Here is a 21,355-nt window from a genome sequence, read left to right on the forward strand (position 1 = left end):
TTATCATATTCATTTATTGAGTGTTCTTGTAATTATTTTAGTTATTTTAATTAGCTTTTTACTAGCCAACACATAAGCACATTCTCGAGAAATGTTTATATAGTAACCATTGGTGACCAAACGATCAAATTACGTGGTAAAAAATAAAGATATTTTTTCAGTTATCTGCTGTAAGGGTGACGAAGTTAAGAGTTACTTTTTCTTTGCTATTTTCTCTTTATCTTCTCTAAAAAAAATTCTTTCTATTTTCTTTCTATTTTCTCTCTTTATGTTTATTAGCATAAACTTCTTAAGCTCAGTACAAGATAATTAGTTAACATGTATTTAGTTTTCGAATCGGGATTGTTTCATAAGACGTGGCTCATGATTAGCTCAGAATTAGCTGGTGCTGAAAGTAGTGCAAAAAGAGTTTATTGCCTTGAACGAACAAAGAGGGCTTTAATGTTTAACAGTCATTTTTCACAGTTCATCTTTCTTGTTATCCTTCCTTTTATCGGCTAAAGTCCTCGCTAGTTCAATCCAGTTCAATATGTCACTCTGCCGTTCATTGCTGACGCCGATCCAGCTATTTGCAATCCACTTCCGGCCTTTGCGTACGTCACATCCGCCGTGAAATGAGTAATGATCTACAGTTCCCATCCATCGCGTGGGTTCATAGATCACGTGATTGTACCACATGATCGCCTTTCCTTTACTTGGCTTAGCGACCACGTTCGAACTGTAACAATTTTTGGCTAGATTACAAAGGTTTTTTTCGTCTCTCATCCACACCTGTTAAATTCAGGAGAGTTTATCAATCAGTCTTCGGTACGTCAGATTTACAACAGATACCTTAATAAATAATATTACAGTTGCGTCGGCAGACAAATATTTCTTTGTTTCGAAGTCATGTAAGCGAGGTTAACGAGTCAATACAATGTGAAACCGCTGACACACTTGCCTTTTCATCGAAGGTACTGTTGTCAGCTAAAGGAAAAGCTGTTTCTCCGCCTTCCTCCACGTCATTCAAGAAATACAGCACTGTTAGATACCTGGGTCAAAAATATCCATGTGATCACGTGATTCATAAATAGTCACGTGATCATATAAATAGTCACGTGATATAGATAGTCCTTAATAGACGTTCGCGCGTGCGTTCATGAGAACCCTACTATACCTGCATATTCGACATCTGCTGAGGTCTACACCAAGTAGATGACAACACTCAAGGTCACGTGATGGGAAGTCCGAATCAAGATGACAGTTATAGTGTCCTCTTGGTCCATAACTGACAACCTGTCAAATGAGATTCACATCATAGATAGCACTGTTCATGCCTAAGCATTGTTTTCGCTGTATAACTTTATCCGTTATATTAGTCGAGGATACAACGATCGTCTTTTCCATTTGTGTTAACATAAAGCTGCTTTTTTTATACAGTCTATTAAACCAACATTAGAATAAACCTACTTATGTTCTATCACAAACCCTGCGGTCTGATTGGTCGAGCTACTTGTGCTCTATTAGAAGTTAATTGCTGTCCAGAAATTCCATCGTGCTCGATTCACCACGAGTAATTTGCATATATGATTCATAATGATATTACATGATTGATATTCTGCTTCTGGGTTCACGATAGCTCGAATACAAATGGTTCAAGGACTTTAAACATGAGTTATCTTATTCAGCAGGAAACGTAATGTGCTGTAGACGTTCAGAGAGTTGGAAGAAAAGGAGCACTAGACTCAGCGATGTCAGCTTATTGAAGGTGTGTTCAACATCCCTTAGGCGCAACTCAAACGTCGAACTGTACATGAGCCGAACTTAATAACATCAAAGAAGACCGCCTTGTTATCTATTGTTTCAATTTGGTTCGGCTCATGTGAAGTTCGACGGCCGAAACGGGTCTCACTAAACCTATGCTACCTTACTATCAAATTATTCTAACTATACATTTGAATAATTAGCTATTCTTAAGTGTAATACTATATGAATATATACATATCATCTTAGAGTGATTTTACTTGGCTCGTGAAACGAAGTTGCATAAATAGTGACAAACACTCAAAGTAAAACTACAAAAGAAAACAAGATTAAAAAGAAAACAATAAGACAGTTTGCGTGAGGGTAACGGTATTCCCAGCTTGCGCGCGGCCTGTTTTCCACAGGTAGGACCAGTATGTAGTTTTTATCATTACCTGTAGATATTCACTGGCTTGAACAAGTTCTGTGGGTAGCTGAGTCAAGCGTTGTACTCTGCAATAACGCATTATAAAATCAAAAATAACGAATTTGATAACATGATGTGCGTGACTGTTGATAGGGTGTATGCATGATGTGCGTGACTGTTGATAGGGTGTATGCATGATGTGCGTGACTGTTGATAGGGTGTATGCATGATGTGCGTGACTGTTGATAGAGTGTATGCATGATGTGCGTGACTGTTGATAGGGTGTATGCATGATGTGCGTGACTGTTTATAGGGTGTATGCATGATGTGCGTGACTGTTGATAGGGTGTATCATGATGTGCGTGACTGTTGATAGGGATCCTGTGGATGGCGGGAATTCTCATGCAACCCTTCCTTTCCCGCCGCTCTCGCTACCACTCTCTACCCAGAGACCGCCTTCCAAAAAAACTTAACATTCTATCGATACCCTCAAGCAACCTCTAGGTTTGGAGTTAATTAGTGTGTTAGGTGTTTGGTTTTGCGAAGAGAGGAATCCGGAGAACCTTTAGGAGCGTCCTTGAATTAAGGGAGAGATAGGGACGTCAGAGCGTTATTTTAAACGCGGGGCTACATGCTCCACTAATTATAAGGTATCATCAACTAACCTTCTTTGAATGGACTTTAGGACCGGATCTTGTGCACTTTCTTCACCAAGCCAGGTCTGTTCACTATGTCGACCCTTAGTGTGTGGTTGTTCTTGTTTAACGTATCTGATAAACACTGCTATAGCTGTAGTATTAAGCTTTAGGAACTCTTCCAGGCTTATCACACCTTACATACAAAGGAGCATATTTTAATAGTCATTCATTTGTTAACGTTGCTACTGAAATATTTCAAGACTTCTTGCTCACCATTTTGGTCTTGATCCAGACCAGTATTTGCGTACCTGTTGACGTACAAAGTTTTATTGTCAGTGTTGCAAGTATATCTGCAGTATACTTGGAGCGTACTCATGACTCTTGGGCAACACTGCCCCACATGCAAATGAAGGCTGCGGCGGCGGCGGTGGTGGTGGTGTTAATGGGAACACAACATTCAATAGTATTACTCACATATCCAACACCGTCTGTCTATCTGGCGAGAATCCGACTTGAACATCAAGAGTTTTCAGCATCTGATGACAACAACATAAACCCGACACATGTTAGAGCTCTATGGCTCACAATATCCCGTAACACGTGCATTAGGTAACATCCATGAGACCATTACTTTTGGTACTCGATCGTTTAATTAGCGTTTATTGCGTGAAGCATGAATACTCTGTTGCTTAGGGTTAGGCTACATTTTGTGTAGAATTGAGTCAATATATGTTGATTTATAAAATAACTGTTATGAATGTCGCGTTCTGATTGGTTTGGAGCGCGTGCTTTATGAGAGCACATTGCACGCGCGCGCACTTTCCGTTTCGTCATTCCTATCTATTATTGTAATTTGCATTTTATAAAAGAAATAAAAACTTGCCTGCTGTGCTTTGTGCAGTCATAAAGCACTTGGAAATTGACAGAACACTCGAGAAGTGTCCAGAAGCACTCCGCTACGCGTCGTGCTTCTCCTAACACTTCTCTCGTGTTCTGCCAACCCCGCGTGCTTTATGAATGCACACAGCACGCGCGCGCGTTTTTTATTTCTTCAATATATTGCACGCGCAAATGACGATGTGTGCTGACGTTGATCAAAGTATACGCAGTTACAAATCCCCGACAAGGCTAACCTCATCCATATCTATCTGACCATTGCCGTCGCAATCCCACTCTTTGAACTCATCTTCTGTGTTTTCTCCAAGGTTTTTGATATCCAACTCACTGCTGTCTCGTACGGTTGATGATGTCTCTAATCCTTGGTTCTGAGCCATGTAGATGATGTGATCACACTCAGCATCAGAGAGAAAGTCAGAGATCTCTGTCAAGATTTAAGATGGTCAGTCTACTACTACTACTACTACTACCACTACCACTACCACTACCACTACCACTACCACTACCACTACCACTACCACTACCACTACCACTACCACTACCACTACCACTACCACTACCACTACCACTACCACTACCACTACCACTACCACTACCACTACCACTACCACTGCCACTGCCACTGCCACTGCCACTGCCACTGCCACTGCCACTGCCACTGCCACTGCCACTGCCACTGCCACTGCCACTGCCACTGCCACTACTACTACTATTATTACTATAAACCCAGACAAAGTGAGCCCATATGGTCACATACCAAATATAGGTGGTTTAACAGCCAATGTTTTCATTTGGTAGGTTTTTCCTGGTTCGAGTTCAAGATGTCGGACGTGACCAACCTGATTGAGGTAAATGGATATATAATATTGTGTAACACTTGTCTACTAACACTTTATTTGAATTGTTTTACAAATCGAAAGGAAATGTACTACAATAGGAGTATTTCAATCTGTCAGCTACGAGACATTTAATGTAAGCAAATTTAACAAAAAAACTGACAGAATCTGATATTTTATGTTGCGCGCGCGTCTCCAAAGCGATTAATCACATCCTGGTCGGCCTGAAGAAAAGCTATTTTCAAAATACATCACTTGTACTTGTCTGAGTGCTTCTATAAACACCAACCCTAATGTGTTTGTTATTCAAGGGAAGCTTGTTTTTCGCGCAGCAAAACATTTTAAGTCGTAATTTGTTCATTCTATAATCTAATACTATCGACACAAGATACAGCAACACCGACAGAAATCGTTCAAAATTGTCGAATGACGACGAGGAAAAAGTTGTTGGGCAGCTAAATGAATCAGTTCAAGTGAATTAGTCTTGATTTTGATTTTTCTGGAAGAAAAACACTTATCAGCTTTAAGGTTCAAATCAAAACGCTTGTTTTAGGCGATAAATTTTTGCTAAAATGGCGACAGCGGCGGGTCCTAACAAAACAAAGACTAGTTCTGTCCTTCCAGCTGCTCAAGTCTCGACGCTTCTCAGGATTTTTTACCCTTTTTCAATAAAAGGTTGGCAGCGCTGTTTAAATATTTTCTAGAATTTTAATTATAGCTTAAAACTAAGGAAAAGTTTTATATACTAAAAACATTGATGAAGCTTTGAGATATATATTTCTTATTAGCGAGTAAAATACAAGTTTATTTTTATAGTTATGGTTATTCTTTGTACATTTTGAAGTAAGACAAATGAAATATATTTAAACAAATTGTTTATGGATCTTTTAACAATTCTGTTTTTAAAACGATATAAATAAATTTATGAGAGATATATTTAACCAATTTAAAAGTAACACAGAAACCCGCTAATAATAAAATATAATGTTTAACATAATCCCGTGAAATAGACTTGGACTGTAGAAGGACTGTACTTAACGTTATAAGGGTGTTTTTCTGTAGACGTTGAGTCACGAATAATCGTGTTAGATGATGTTAAAGACTGATATACACTTGTGGGCTATATATCAGGCATGGGTAGAATGAAATATTAATAGTCAGTAATACCTTGACTGGGTTGATCCTGTGAAGAGTAAGATTGGAATATCGTCTGAAATAACAATCTACATCATTGGACTGACATACATCATCATCAACCGTATTCACCTCGGCTGCTACCACGATATTTGACAAGTGCATTACAAGGGATATTACACCCAAGAACCATGTAGTACTATATAGCATGTCTAGCCGGTCTAGTAGTGATTCATGCAGTGAACGCTCACCCTCATCTACTAAAACGTATATTATGATATCTAAACAAGAACCATTGTTGAGTCAACAAACTGTGTCAATTCCGCTCAGCTGGGTTTGTTGATAAAAACCGCGCATGGTTCTCTGAAACCGCTTAATCCGCTAGAGTCTGAATAAAAATCAAAATATGAAGGCAAAAAAAAAGTCCCTACAATTTCAAATAATGATGGAAAGTTCGTGTAAAAGATATTTCCAAACGTGTCAACCTTCACTAAAATGGCTTCCCGCCCTCCGAACCAATCAAAATGCAAGAAAAATTATGAAAAATGCAATTCAAATTCAAATCAAGACACGTGGAACGTCGTCCAATCAAATCGTTGCTTTATAAGCTGTATATTTCCTGGTCATGAAATGTGGCTTAGCGCTGCTTTTTGTAAAAAAAAAGAAAGCTTATTACCTAGTTAAGTTATCTATAATTCAACTCTTTCTTCTTGGATTTCTAGTGTGGAATTACATACGAGTTTATGTCCTTTTTATTTTTGTCTTTTTCTTTCTGTTCAGTGTTTATTTTAAGTTTTCGAGTGAAAAATAACTCTATAATATACCCAAAGACGTGAGCTAGTATAGGAGGGAAATACGCGATAAGTAACAGCAGTTAGTCTCTTCCTTTCTACGAAAATCTGACAATTATAGTTGACAACACCGATGGACTACATGTGCTGTGTCTATGGAGTGTCATCCACAGGATATAATGAACGATTGTTAGAAATGAATGAAGGATAGAAAAAGGAAAGGCAAAAATCGAAAAAAATTAGGTGACGATTTAAAAGCGATATTTAAAAAATAGAAAATATGTGAGAAAGAAGAGAGAGAAAGAAGAGAGAGAGAAGGAAGAGGAAAAACAGAGAGAAAGAGAGAGAGGAAGACGTAGGAAAACGACTAAAGATAATATCTTATATAAATATGTCTAAAGTTGGCACAGATTAACGCTTCATTTCTGTCCAAGTTTAGCGTATTTTGGTCAGCCATTAAAGCGATTGTCGATGTTATTAAAGCGGAAACAAACAGACTTTTGAAAGAGGGACGATCGTCATTAGTATATCTGCATAAGAAGGCGTGTTTTCATGTGTGTATAAACAAGATGATCTGCATCATGCAATCGTATGGCTTTGTGGCAGTACCTGCAAATTAGCAAAATATCTTTTATATTGAGCTAAGTGTATTTTTGCCCACGTTAAATAAAGTTATTTTATTGTATTGTATAATCGTAATCACCTAGACTCGGCGTCTATCAACATTCTGATAACTTTTTTCTCCAGTTGAGCGGTGAACGCGGAGCACAAAGCATGAGTGGACAAAATGACCGGCTGTCCCCAAGCATTTTTGATGTATATTATATTTTAGTCACAAGAAAACAGAAAGATTACACAAAGGTTGGCCGGCGGCAAAAGAGCTAAACGCGCTGTGATTGGCTGAAGCAAAATGTCTAGCTCAGCTGCATGACTGTTTTTTTGAGCACATCCCACATGGCTGGACGTGGGGCTGAACGTGGGGCTGAACGTGGGGCTGAACGTGGGGCTGGGCGTGGGGCTGGACGTGGGGCTGGTATTGGTTAACGTGTGCATACACATACACCGTGAGAGACCAAATCATATACAAGGATTTCTAGTTCCAAAAGGCCTAGACCTTCCTATTTAGCAAGAACATCAACAAAAACAACAACTATATTACCATAGTATTGAAAATAGATTTTACAAACTTAGAGAATAGGTAGCTATCAACATCATAACTGAATTTAAAAAACATAAAATACAATCCGCTAGATTAGACCGATCTCGGCCATGCTTAAAGTGCTACTACGACGAAAATCGCTCAAACTTGGATTCAGCTGAAACTTCCTAAGAATACTCTTTAAAGGTCCAATAATCACTGTATGAAGTGTTTTCTCGATATTCAGGACGAAAGTATGATATTTTTACGATTATTTTTTTTGGAGTCTGTGACGTCATACACTCAACATCGAACATCGCTCCATACATTTCTTTGTATATAAATCCTTAATTTATTTTATTCCTATGAAGCCCAAAGGGTGGCTAATGTGCTTATTTCACATTACTTGTGACTATAATTTATATTTTGGGGTGTTTGGGTATTTCTTTCTCCCTTTACTACTGATATTTTGATCATAAACTACAAAGAAATGTATGGAGCGATGTTCGATGTTGAGTGTATGACGTCACAGACTCCAAAAAATAATCGTAAAAATATCATACTTTCGTCCTGAATATCGAGAAAACACTTCATACAGTGATTATTGGACCTTTAAAGAGTATTCTTAGGAAGTTTCAGCTGAATCCAAGTTTGAGCGATTTTCGTCGTAGTAGCACTTTAAGTGTCCACCCAAACAATGAGTAGTTTTCCCAATGGAACACAGAATGTCCGACCAACAAACTCGAATTTATAAGAATTTGTAGTAGAAATCGATTTTTTCTTAATGTACCTTTAGAATGCATTGATTTTTAGACAGACATTTACAATTTTAAGCAATCGGGGTCTGTTCCATGCTGTATATCAAAAACACATTTTAGCTTGTCCGACGTAGCAACAGTAACTAGGGAGGTGATGCAATGAATACGGAATCAGTGTATGTTACGATGACATTGTTAGTTCGGATCGGAAGTCTATCGGAAAGCATCGGGTTCTCGTAACAACCCATGTAATGTGATCGATTCGTATGAGAAATCCAACCCCTCGCTCTGAAGGCATAAATACGAAAACCATATACCGGATCAGTTTTACGCGTAGGAAGCTGGGAATTCCTTTCTCTGGAGAAGATGACAAGGAGTTGTTTGTTTGTTAAAGAGAATGATCTTATTTTAGTTGATGGCAGACGATATAGACGTTGAGAAGATGGCAGTGGAAGGATGTTAGTAAAAGGTGCAATATAAACATGTCATTTAGTAAACTAAGACGAAACGATATCGAAAGGCACTTGGCAAGACGCTGGATGGATGGATGGATGATATTAATGTTAGTTGGTTGATGTCAACTAGTTCTATTCTAAACCTCTTGATAAATAGTCTCTCTTGACTCACATTCAATCATCGTAGCCTTGTTCTAATTGCTTTAAAGCGATTACTCATGGAAGCCTACTGAACAGAATTATGAGATTAAACAATTCAAATAGCCTAAGGGAATTTCCTGTTTCTAGGAGATACCATTAACGCAGTAATGGATCCAAATGGATGCATGTTGAATCTTTCTTTCTTTCTTTCTTCCTTCCTTTCTTTCTTTTGCTGAGGGGGCGTGGGACGGGAGAGCGGGAGGAGGGAGGAGGTAGGGGCGGGAGGGTGGAGGAGGGTGGAGGGGGGCGGGGGGGTTTTGCGGGCTTTGAGTAGTGTTTTTCTCTTTGTTTCTTGGTTTCTTTCTTTCTTTCTTTCTTTCTTTCTTTCTTTCTTTCTTTCTTTCTTTCTCAGTTATTCTTTCATCTCTTTCCTCTTTTTCTTCCTTTATCATTGCTCTTTCTTTTCCTTCTCCCTTCCTGTCTTTCCTAGTTCTCCCAATCCCAGCTATTTGTTCCGTATTATTTACATCCACATTCTACTGTAGACCTCTACTTCTGCATCTAATATTGACCGTTTGTCACTGTTGACTTCGCTTCATTTTCCTATTTGACATTCAAATCAAACCAATTAATTTGGTGTCTTTTAATCGCTTTTCAAATCAAATCTCTAGCGCTGAACAAGAATGAAACTAATCAGTTGCGATCAATTGATATCAAAGTCTAAATAGAACGTTTTTCCTTAGATCGATTATTCTATTATTTATTTTGATTGCTTTGAACTGAATTCTCTTGAAGCACTTTGTATTACTTCGTCTCGAGTTTCGCAGCACAACCGGTTTTTGACTAACCAGTAGTATTTTCTTTATTAAAACTTAAAAGTACTCTGTTATTGAGAGTGTACCATTAAAAAAGATGTCGACAGTCGGGGGAAAAAGGAAAAAAAGAAAGTCGTGAAGACAGAAAAACGCGAGTGTCAATGTTTAATGTTTAAACGCAAAAGTCCCTATTCCTCGTTCATCGTCTTACTGTTCTTTTTTATGCTCCTTTATGCTCCCTGAACGTATCACTGAAGACCACCATCATCAATAGCCTTCTCTGCGTGTAGGCTATCGATCGAGTCTGCCGTCACAATACTTTAGCTTCACATGACCACTGTACGGAATATTAATATATTTTGCTAAGGAAATGCTTTCTTTTGCTGAATAATCGATAATTCTATCCTATGTTTTACCGCAGTGTCTTTTCTCTTCCATTTTTTCCATTTTTATCATGTCATCTTCTGTTTCTTCTCTCTCTTTTTTCATTTCCTTTGATTCTCACTCTAAATCTTTGGCAATTTATGGTTAAATTGGATTCTGAAGAGCCTTTTTGTTTCAATTCATTATGATTATTTCACTAGTAAGGATGTGTTCATAAAGCGAGTAGCAGAAGCCCTCCAAGTAGTCGCCTAGCTCCACTGGGAGTCCCCATCGAAGTAAAACTACTTTCTTTATGACAATGGAACAGATAGATACCATTTACTGTTCTCTAGTCATGATAGAACCATATTAGCGCTACATAGAGTAGACATGCACTGTCAACACATCACCGTACATAAGAACACAAAAACCTTTTTCATACATTTGTACTTGTATTTATTCAAATAACACTATTCATTATGCCAATATCTCTTCTTTTCCATTGTGATATTAATTTGGAGGTTTTTGCGTTTTGTTCAACACACTCAGTCCTTATTTTCTTGCAATTCATCATTTAACTTCTTCCGAGCTTCAAGCGTGATAGATTTTTGACGGAAAAATCGCACAATTTAGTAAAATGAAAAGTTACTTTTTAAAAAGGCAAAGGCTATAAGAAACCATCAATAATGCAAGACAAATATGCATTCGTTATTTGTTAATTGATTTTTAGTTTAAAGATCTACTTCGAGTTATGTTCTTTCTCAAAGTGTGGTTGGTCTGGTATTTCTCATTTAAGAATATCCAGAATTCTTTTCGGATTATTAATAGTTAAATTAGATCAATGGTTCTTGGAAGTCGATAAAATTGGCGTCTCTATGGCACCTGGAATGGAAGATTCTATCAAATATTGACAGTTTAGTGTATTATTGTAACACACCTGGCTACCTTCAGTCACTATTCCTTACTCATTACCATACAAAGTAGGTAGTTGTTAGTGGACTCTGACGTGGGGTCTCACTAGAGGGACTGATATAAAAACTACATTCAATGCCAACGCTTCTTATCAAGAGCAACAACACAATGACCACAATACGATCCTTAGGAGTTATTGGAGGAATCCTGAGTGTTATTGTAGCTTTGTTTTGTGCTAAGTATTTTATAATCCCCCAAAATGATGAACACGAAACTGTCTTCCCTACAGTATCGCCTGGAGATGAGCTCGGCCAAGTCTACCGGTTATCAAGCGTCGACCCTGTAAGGGTAAGTCGTTGTTCAAAGTCTTAAAGGCAAAAGAATGTTACTGTATAGATGAGTCCAGCTTGGCTACAAGGAAACCTTAAAAAGAGCTTTCAGTTTTATTATAATACTGATCTAATGACTTTATTAGCCTATTTTTCCTTTTTCATGTACTGAAAAGAAGTCAATTTGAACTGGTTTAAAATTCAAAATATTGACTTTTCAGCCCAAACCAGTACTTGAAATTTGTCGCGATCTTTTGATCTCATGGACATACGGTTTATAAACCTTTTCAATTGAAGTTTGCTCTTGTTCACTGTATGGATTAAGAATTAAGTACTAAAATCCAAAGCCTTCCACAATTCTCCAAAAAAGGAGTGGAGAAAGCTCTTTGCCATAGTTTCAAATACATAAATACGCCCTCCGTAAAGCAATTTTTGATCAAGTTCTCTATATTCTGGATGAGAACAGCTCTAAGTACCATATATTAAATTATTGAATAAATTTAGTCTATTCTTTTTGACTTATGAATATTTTCTTTAGAGGATTTAAGTCTTAAAACAAAAAAGAGGAAAACAAATTATGAAAAACGAGGGATCGAATTTAAAACGGAATTCTTAATTTCGGCTATTTTCGTCTCGATGTTTGATAATTGATCAAATTGTTGGCACTGCTGTGCAAAAAGCGACGAACGCGTGTTTGTATATTACGATATCCTGTATGAAAACAGCTGTTATTTGTTTCTTTACAGAATTAGCTATTCTCTTTAACACTACTTTCAATACTATACTATGTATAATTCTTTCCATTTTCCATTTGTTCATTTGTTCATTTGTTTTCGGCTCGGTAGAGATATTTCCGCTCTTCGCACTCCGGCATTTGAAGGTTGTCGGCGATAATTTCTCGTTTTTCTTCACGAAAGTTCTTATTTGATTAGTAAGAAGATCGACCCAGCGGAAGGAATCCGAATCCCAAATGAGCAATTGAGCAATTAAATGGGTTCTTTTGGCCGGTAATTTGTCATTTACGCCGATATCGGTGCCTTATCACTACTAAAGCGATCCTCCATCGTAAAACAAGAACCATTCTCAATTTAATTAATTTGTATGCGTTTTCTTATATATCTCTGGTATTCTTTTTGCAATATTATACGATATTATTCGTTACAAGATATTCTTTCATGTCCTCTGTACAAGCCATACAGTCTGCGCATTCAAAATTTATGCGAGACGTGGCCAAACCATTAAACATCGTAAACTAATTCATAAAACCAAAACTTAATTTAGACGAAAATGCGTCATGCTACCTTCGACCCTTCAACCGACCAATCTTATGTTTTAGCATTTTGCACTTTTTTGAGCCTATTCTTACTGTCTGACCGACTGGCCGGCTGCCTGGCTATATATGAAGGCACTGGGCCAAGTCTGATCACAGACTACATAATATGCAGAACGTTACTGATTCCAATAAATGAAATAAGACTGATTCAGACTCAGTAAATGTAAGACGCCATTCTTTAATATTTTACTTTTATTACTTCTAAAGGGCCAAATAAGCAGAGCTGTTTGCTGAACTTAATCGACAAAAGTTTTCTGTCTATTTTTACTTGCACTATTATTAACGTCATGGTGTTAGTAATATTTTAATAGCATGTTGACTGGATATTTTTTCTTTTTTCTTCCAATGATCGTTATTTTGTTAGTTTATAGGAACCAAGTATTCTATAATCTTCGCATGTAGTACGTATTCGATAGACGCAACGGCTTTAGTGCTAATGTTAATCCAAGTCGATTAAGCGCAATTACTTTGCTGCTGCCAGCAGGGTTCATCATCTAGCGCCATTATCTTCTTATTCTCAGTCATCAAAACAGCCATTCAGATCATTGATGTAAATATGGCGAACCACCTGCACTATGCCACATAAAGACATTTATTTAGGTTCATTTTGTTGAAATTGAAAAAAAAATTAAGCGATGTTTTCTTTTACTATAGGTTGGTTATGTTCGCGAAATCCAACTGGTCAGCGGTAAGACTCATTATATAAAGACTTTGAGCATGCGCCCTGCACTTTTCGGTAAGTTTTGTTTTCAACAAATGTGAAGCTACCTCTAAATCTTATGGATTAAAAAGCCATGGAATTGTATTCAAGATTTAAAATAAGAGAGAAAAACAACATTTAGGATACGCAGTTATTTAAGATGGTTGATAAATTGGGATTCATCCCTAGTCCCTCACACGGCCAAGGTTATTTTTCCAGCATTCGTTATCTTTTCTTTTTATATTTCACTTGTCATTTTCCTGCGCTTTTTTATTTAATCAACTCGAGGAAAAAGATGTTTGTTCTACAGCAATAAAGTAATATTCTCAGCCAAGAAAAACAGGAAACAGAGTATGAGAACGACAACAAAGCAGCAGGAAATCTTTAGGTTTAATGGAAGAGGCTTAATTAGGAATATGTTTATACATACTTAGTGGTTCAATAATCGTGGTGTTTGCTCAGTATGTTTTTACTGGCCACCGGATACACTTATTACAAGTCCCCTGTCTCGAAATAGCTCGTTCAATACAAGAATCATTTTATTCCCTTGGGGAATATTATTACATCACGTACACATAATAATTATATTTTATAATTAATTGTGCGCAAATTTCAAATTTTTCTCAATGCGCATTACGATAAGTCTAAAATTGAATGAAGAAAAGCAATATGGATACTGTAACCGATAAATAAATAGAAAAAATGACTATGAAATGAAGCAAGTTATCGTAAAAATGTTCTATATACAATCATAATAGGTGGTAGGCGTTTTTAAAGAGATCTTGAGCAATGATTTAAAAGTACTTTTGCTAGTACAGTATCTGATTCGCTGACATAGCATGATCAAAGTATTGAATTCAACATCAAAAGGATCAGTAGATATAGCGCTGTAGATTTGGTTATAACATTGTAGCAGTATTGATACGAATATTAGACGAAAGAAATTTAAAAAAATCACCTTTTGTTGTGTTTTATGGTAGAAATCGAAAACTTTTTGAGTGACGAGGAATGCGATGATATCATCTTCATGGCCAAGACTCAGGGATTGGAAGACAGTAGAACATTACTTGATGGGGTATTTAAGGTCAATGAGAGCGTCCTCGCCCGTATTGCACATGACCCTGATGCAGCCTTTACAAACAATGATGCTAATGAAGATGGTGTTCTAGATAAAGGCGAAGTAAGTACTTATTAGTTATTCCAACAGTACATCAGCAGCAACAGAAAAAAAGCTACAGACAACAACAGGCACATCAATAACAAAAACCTTATCCATGACTATAATTTAGCAGCAGCAGCAGTAACAGAACTGTACGACTTTAGCAACAACCACTATAACTACAACTACGACAATAACAGTAGCAGCAGTAACAGAACTATACGTCTTCAGTGACAACCACTACGACAATAACAACAGCAGCAACAACAAAACTGTACGTCTTCAGTGACAACAACTACGACAATAACAACAGCAGCAACAACAAAACTGTACGTCTTCAGCAACCACCACTACAACTACTACTACGACAATAACAACAGCAGCAGTATCAGAACCATACGTCTTCAGCAACCACCACTACAACTACTACTACAACAACAACAATAGCAGCAACAACAAAACTATACGTCTTCAGTGACAACAACTACGACAATAACAACAGCAGCAACAACAAAACTGTACGTCTTCAGTGATAACAACTACGACAATAACAACAGCAGCAACAACAAAGCTGTACGTCTTCAGTGACAACAACTACAACTACAACTACTACTATGACAATAACAACAGCAGCAACAAAAAACTATACGTCTTCAGTGACAACCACTACAACTACTACTACGACAATAACAACAGCAGCAACATAAGCAACACACATTAATAAGAAATAAAAATGAGCTGTAATACTTGAGACTTTCTTTAAACCAAATTAGTTCTGTTCTAATCCTTCTGTTCCAATCCCTAGTTGGTTCATAGCATTGGGTACATTGGGGACATCAGACTAACAAATGAAGATCTGGATCGACTGTAAGTAACTTGATTGCATATTAAACTAGCCATCATAACAAGATAACTTGTTGACTGACAGGGATATTTTCTTCACAGGATAGAAGATCTAGAGCTCGATACAAATAAAGACGGTAAGTAAAGCTGCATTATATAGCTACGAGACATTGCAAGGATAAGATTTGAGATGAAGAACACTATAGGTGGACCACTCTCGCAGCTTCTGACGCAAACTAGGGCACGCGTACACCACCATTCATTAGAAATTCCAAAAACTGGACTCTTTTTAAGTGTAGAATAGAATGCTTTGAGAGAAGTTTCTTCCTCAGTACTATCTCCTTGGCCAATAGCAAAAGATCTCATTAATTATTTAGTTTTCCATACTTTTCTTTTCGTTCTTTTAGTTATTCGTTAATAATTAATAGTAGTATCATAAGCAGTGGCGGATCTAGGGGTGGGTATTGGGGGTTGCAACCCCCCTATGAGAGCCATCGTGATTTATTATTATTATTATTATTTCATGACGACACCAACAGCATCGCGAGTTTTATTTTTAATATATTAAAACAGGGGTGCCGAACACATTTCGCTCGCTTTTTTTCTATGCGCCGCGTGTGGGACCTGAAACAACCATGCTCGCCTGCAGCAATAATCGTCTCCCTAACCTTTTGGATTGCTATATCTCTCCACCACCTCAATCAATGCTACAACCCCCCCCCCCCCTCCTTTGAAAAAATCCTGGATCCGCCCCTGATAAGTAAGCCCGTGTTAGGCTCAGGTTAAACGTCGAACTTCACATGAGCCGAACCTAATCAAAACGATGGATAACAAGGCGATATTTTTTGATGTTCGGCTCATGTAAAGTTCGACGTTTAACCTGAGCCTAACACGGGATGCTGAAAACACCTTCACACCGTAGTTAATTTTTAATGCGATTATGTGTGATTAAACTTTTTAAATATGTATTATAATTATGTGTTGTGTTTCTTTAGGTGTTTTGTCTCGTGAGGAACACAGTGCTTTATTGGAGGAAGGAAAACTAGAAAAAATCCTAAATTACACAAAAAGCATCAAACAAGAGCGACCGAGCTCGCGAAGTCGTGTCAGCAACACTGCTTTTTTGAGCCCACTCGATCACCTAGGCAAGAAAGAGTTGTTTGAATCAATCAAGAAGCGGTAAGCATCATTCAACTTTTGTACTGGTTATAAACAGTCTAACTTGGAACATTTTGTGTTCAATAGGATTCAGAAGGTTAGTGGATTACCAAGAGACATCATTTGGACAAGTGAAGACCTTCAGGTAAATACATGTTTATTATCAACTGATCTAGATGTAACTGAGTACTATGTAAGGTACGACAAGTACGGTCATTCTACTAGTGATATATTGATGTGTTCTCATGATGTATCTATGTATTTGATGTAAAGGTACTGAGGTACGACAAGAACGGTCATTATCACACCCATTATGACTCAGAAGAAGAGAATGACAATCCCACGATTCCATGCTGTCACTACTTTAACCACTTGGATGACGACAACTGTATACCATGCAGGTAACCATGGCAATACCAAGACAACAAAAAGCTTTTTAAGGGTTCTAGTAACAAGTGTTATTTCTCTAGATACATGACATTCTTCTATTATCTTAACGAACCCGAGGAAGGAGGAGAAACGGCTTTTCCTATCGCAGACAACGACACTACAGCACCTCAGGTAAAGCATATACCATATGTACACACTACCAGGTCACGTGACATATTCAATGCAAGTCACGTGGTTATATTGATGGACTATATTCGTATTACAGCGAAGGTGATGGGAATTCTGGGTATCACGTGACTTATTCTAGAGTCATATTGCGCATGTCTTTTATTCACAGGTTATGCAAAATGAAAAAAGGCACCTGTTTGATCACGTGACATACTAGAGTTTCACTGCGCATGTCTTTTATTTACAGGTTATGCGCAGTGAAAAAAGGCACCTGTTTGATTTGAGTAATCACTGCCACGAAGCGAAAATAACCTACAAACCGAAGAAAGGAGCTGCGTTGTTCTGGTATAATCACTTCATCGACGAGAACACGGGTTGGCTCGGAGAAATGGACAAGATGAGCTATCATGGCGGGTGTGACGTCATTAAAGGAACGAAATGGGCTGCCAATAACTGGATTAACGTCGGGAAGAACAGGGAGTTGGACAGTGAAGCCTGGAAAAACTATAAAGAATTTATAGATGATTATGATCAGCAGGACGATATGAAAAATGAATATGAACCAGAGACTGAAGATGTCCGCGAAGGTAAGGGTGACAGAGACATGGCAAATCTAGACGTTACTATGGATACGGCTCATTAAAGAACACAAAAAACTCATGGAATGAAATGAATCGGTATTTATTAGAAATAACACTGATAATTTATTAATAGTATCATCACGAAACTAAGTATCACGTGATAAAAGTGATGACCAAAAATACAATCGGGTTTGAGCTAAGGATATACGTACGATGCGAAGGTCCCTTGTGGAAGGCTCTGCTGGATGGCAAACAAACAAACTTTAAATTGCTTCGTAGTCGAAATGGAGAGTACCTTACAAAGGAAAAAATATATTTTAGAAAAGGTTGGTAATCCAGCAAAAGATATTTAAATAAATGAAGTCCGAATGTTTTTGCCATCCAGTAAGTTACATGACTATTATACCCTGCAAATGGCCTACCAAGAGTGATCTTTAACAGACACATTTTTCTTTAATTAATTTGTTATATTGGAGTGTAATTCTAGTCTAGATTCAGTGTCCTATCTATCAAGTAAATGATTTACTTGATAGATAGGACACTGAATCTAGACTAGAATTACACTCCAATATAACAAATTAATTAAAGAAAAATGTGTCTGTCCCGAAAGGCCTGAGATGAAAGGTAAGTTCTGTGTTTGACATGCCATGCGGGTACGAAGATGTCCTTACGGCCAGCTGATCTGAACTATTGACGTAGGCGTCATGATAACTTTAATAACTGACCTATAAAAAAAGACATGGCCGTTATTACAAAAAAAAAAAAAAAAAAAAAAAAAAAAAAAAAAAAAAAAAAAAAAAAAAAAAAAAAAAAAAAAAGAAAAAAAAGATAAAGGTTAGTACATTATTGCATTTGTCACTGTTACAAGTGCTTAGTACCGCTATTTGTCTATCTTGGGGGCCTGGTAAGCCATAGATCCGAGAGGAAAAATGATACTTCAGTTTTGCAAATTTTTTGTCGATTCTGATTGGATAACAGTTTTTTCTCATATCACCTCCCTACAAATCAAATTGACAATGACAAAATGAAGTATTATTGAAAATAATATAGAAAAGATTGTCTTTGATAATCAGAAACAAAGTTTAAAACCAAAAGCAATAAAAATCAATAATTTAGAATTTAGAAGTAGATATTTAATAAAATAAAATAAAATAAGAATAACGCACTTGAATCTAATTGCTTTATACAGAGTATTGTTGGGCACTTTCATCTTTCAGTGTATATCGGGAAAGTCAAATGTCATTTGTTCAACTACCACTAAGAAGGCAAATCCGATCGATGGTATATCCCTATTCAATAGGGCTTTTTATAACCACTGACAATTCAATATATTTGATTATAGTGCAGTTTTCGTATGACGATGAAAAGCTCAGTGCCGTAAGCGTGACGTGCCGTGACCGTGATACTTTCTAGAATTTCAATTGGTTGATTTTTTTCACGCGCAATATGATTGGTCTAAAAGTGCCGTGATCTTGGCGTGACCGTGTCCGCGCCGTGTTTATGCCGTGTTCCGGGTATTTGATTGGATGGAGAGTAAATTCTCGAGCAATGTGATTTGTCTGGCGTATCCCTTGTTGTGTCACGACCGTGTTCGTGCCGTCAACTTTTCACAGTCATACGAAAACTGCACTATTTGCATAAATAATTAAAACTATCTGTTGGTAACAGGCATGTTATTTAACTAACGACAATTTCAAAGTCAACAAACTTAAACTTGATGAAATCTTGTAATCAAATGTTTAATTAAATTATTAAGCCAATAAATGTTTTGCTGCTTGTCGAAGTTCTGTCATCCTGCTGAAGTGAATAATAGGGTTAACTGTAGCGTTCAGTGTCACAATAGACTCAGAGATCACTAGTACTGGTGTGAGAATAACAGGCGATGAAATTCTTGTAAAGTAAAAAACTAATAACGGTGTATATAACATTAAGGTAGCAGTGAGTATGATCACCATGGTTACAAGATATCTCCTGTATTTGAAGATATTCAAATCTGAAGCTGGTTGCTGCCCAGTTGCGAGATGGTTGGTGACTTGGGCAGAAAGACGCTTAAGGGAATAGAAAGCCATCGAATATGATACAGTGATAGTGAATATACATATTGACAGAAAAACTAAAGCAAGAATCAAAAATTGCTGCGGGTGAAGAAAATGAACTGTGAATAAGATAACAAGGGATTCCAAGAGCCAGATAGAGAGCACGAGTAGAGAAGTTCGTTTCTTGGTTACTACAGATCGGTAAGATGTCTTCATTACAATGGCCATACATCGATCAATACTGATAGCTGTCAAAGTCGAGAGTGATATAGTTCCTAGGATATAACCGATCCTTGTTAGAAGTAAGGAAGATACACAGATAACATCAGGCCAGTATTTGATAGTAGAAGCAAAATATACGACTGACAATCCTTGCACCAAGGCTCCAGTCAGTAAATCAGTCATAGCAAGACTACAGAGAAGGATTCTCGATGGTGTGTGTAGAGAAGGGGTTTTGCGTACAGTCCACAACACAAGAGCATTAAGAACAATGGCAGCTATTGCTGTTATGGAGTGAAGGATGATGAGAGAAATCGCAACCACTTGCACCAAATTCGGATCCTTTTTGTCTAGTTCACAGATATTCTTTTCCATTCCAATGATTATCTTTTCCTTTTTGACGGATTGTTGTTGTCCTGTCAATGCAATGATATAGACCAGCTGCCAGTGAATCAAGTTCTTCAGTCCTATTTGAACAAGTATTGACCAATACAGGATATCCTCATCAAACACTTTGAAAGCAATGGTTAGACAGGTGACTAGAAAAAGGAAACCGCTGTACAGCAGTGTATGCAGATTCTTTATAATAATAATAATAATAATAATAATAATAATAATAATAATAATAATAATAATAATAATAATAATAATAATAAAATAATAATAATAATAATAAATAAATAAATAATAATAATGATAATAATAATCTTTATTAACCAGATAATACACATATCCAGTAGCGCAGCAGACAAAACAGAATCGAAATCTATATGACATTATCCAGAGATTTATTCTTAAACACTGAACTTGACAATACTAATGATTGCTAGAGTGATACCTAAAAGAGTTTGTATACCAAAAATGAAAAATTAGACAAGAGGTAACTATACCTTGCAGGATAATTCAAATTCTCCGAATTATATACGGAGCAGTTATGACCTCATTGTGCGATCCTCTAACGCGCATGCGTGCTAACTCACTGTTCAAACTTGCATTGTTATGCAAATTACGAGGCTATAATAACAAGGGAGCATGTGATATCGTCCTCTTCTTCTTGAGTGTCCCATAAAGTTGAAAGAAAAAATCGTTTGTCGACTGCCAATTTATTCCAGGGGGGGGGGGGGGGGGGGGGAATGCGCAAAGACATTGCGCAAAGACAGGGATACAAGCGCCCAACTGGAGCTGATGGCGGAGAGGATGAAGAGCACCGCTGTGAATTAGTCTCAGCAGAGTATTCCATCTCGGCAGCAACACAGGACGCTCGACCAATAGGCGCAGCAGGACTGGATACCATACCTATCTTGACGTCACAGATTACTCTCGTTCTCAGATCACTTTTTCACATCCACCCTGACACAGGAAGCCAAAAGTCGCACCTTTAAGACTCAATATCTCGCCCAGGAAATATCCAA

At 37.3% G+C, this 21,355-nt stretch overlaps 3 protein-coding genes across 4 annotated transcripts in view; 1 reads left to right on the top strand and 2 right to left on the bottom strand.

Annotated features, from left to right (window-relative positions):
- Positions 1-21,355, bottom strand: part of LOC116299159 (S-methyl-5'-thioadenosine phosphorylase) — a 182,933-nt gene that overhangs the window by 154,319 nt on the left and 7,259 nt on the right. The gene's annotated exons all lie outside the window — the stretch shown is intronic.
- LOC116293081 (transmembrane prolyl 4-hydroxylase) lies at positions 410-6,091 on the bottom strand. Its single transcript, XM_031700477.2, has 10 exons — positions 5,688-6,091; positions 4,442-4,523; positions 3,921-4,108; positions 3,262-3,323; positions 3,061-3,095; positions 2,815-2,980; positions 2,178-2,235; positions 1,157-1,275; positions 941-1,031; positions 410-771 (listed from the first exon to the last, which is right to left on the bottom strand). The coding sequence occupies exons 1-10, from the start codon at positions 5,862-5,864 to the stop codon at positions 460-462; spliced, it is 1,290 nt and encodes a 429-aa protein (XP_031556337.2). The 5' UTR covers positions 5,865-6,091; the 3' UTR covers positions 410-459.
- Positions 4,488-19,471, top strand: LOC116293080 (transmembrane prolyl 4-hydroxylase). 2 transcript variants are annotated; one of them, XM_031700476.2, is made up of 10 exons: positions 4,488-4,532; positions 13,344-13,425; positions 14,370-14,569; positions 15,354-15,415; positions 15,494-15,528; positions 16,387-16,570; positions 16,637-16,694; positions 16,823-16,950; positions 17,020-17,110; positions 17,355-19,471. In XM_031700476.2, the coding sequence occupies exons 1-10, from the start codon at positions 4,506-4,508 to the stop codon at positions 17,748-17,750; spliced, it is 1,263 nt and encodes a 420-aa protein (XP_031556336.1). In that variant the 5' UTR covers positions 4,488-4,505; the 3' UTR covers positions 17,751-19,471. The 2 variants fall into 2 exon arrangements, with proteins under 2 accessions (XP_031556336.1, XP_031556335.1); XM_031700475.2 differs by lacking the exon at positions 4,488-4,532 and adding an exon at positions 11,084-11,375.

Source organism: Actinia tenebrosa, unplaced genomic scaffold, assembly GCF_029948245.1.
Source record: "Actinia tenebrosa isolate PJP-AT-01 unplaced genomic scaffold, QUT_ActTen_1.0 PGA_scaffold15__27_contigs__length_11533743, whole genome shotgun sequence".
NCBI lineage: Eukaryota > Metazoa > Cnidaria > Anthozoa > Actiniaria > Actiniidae > Actinia > Actinia tenebrosa.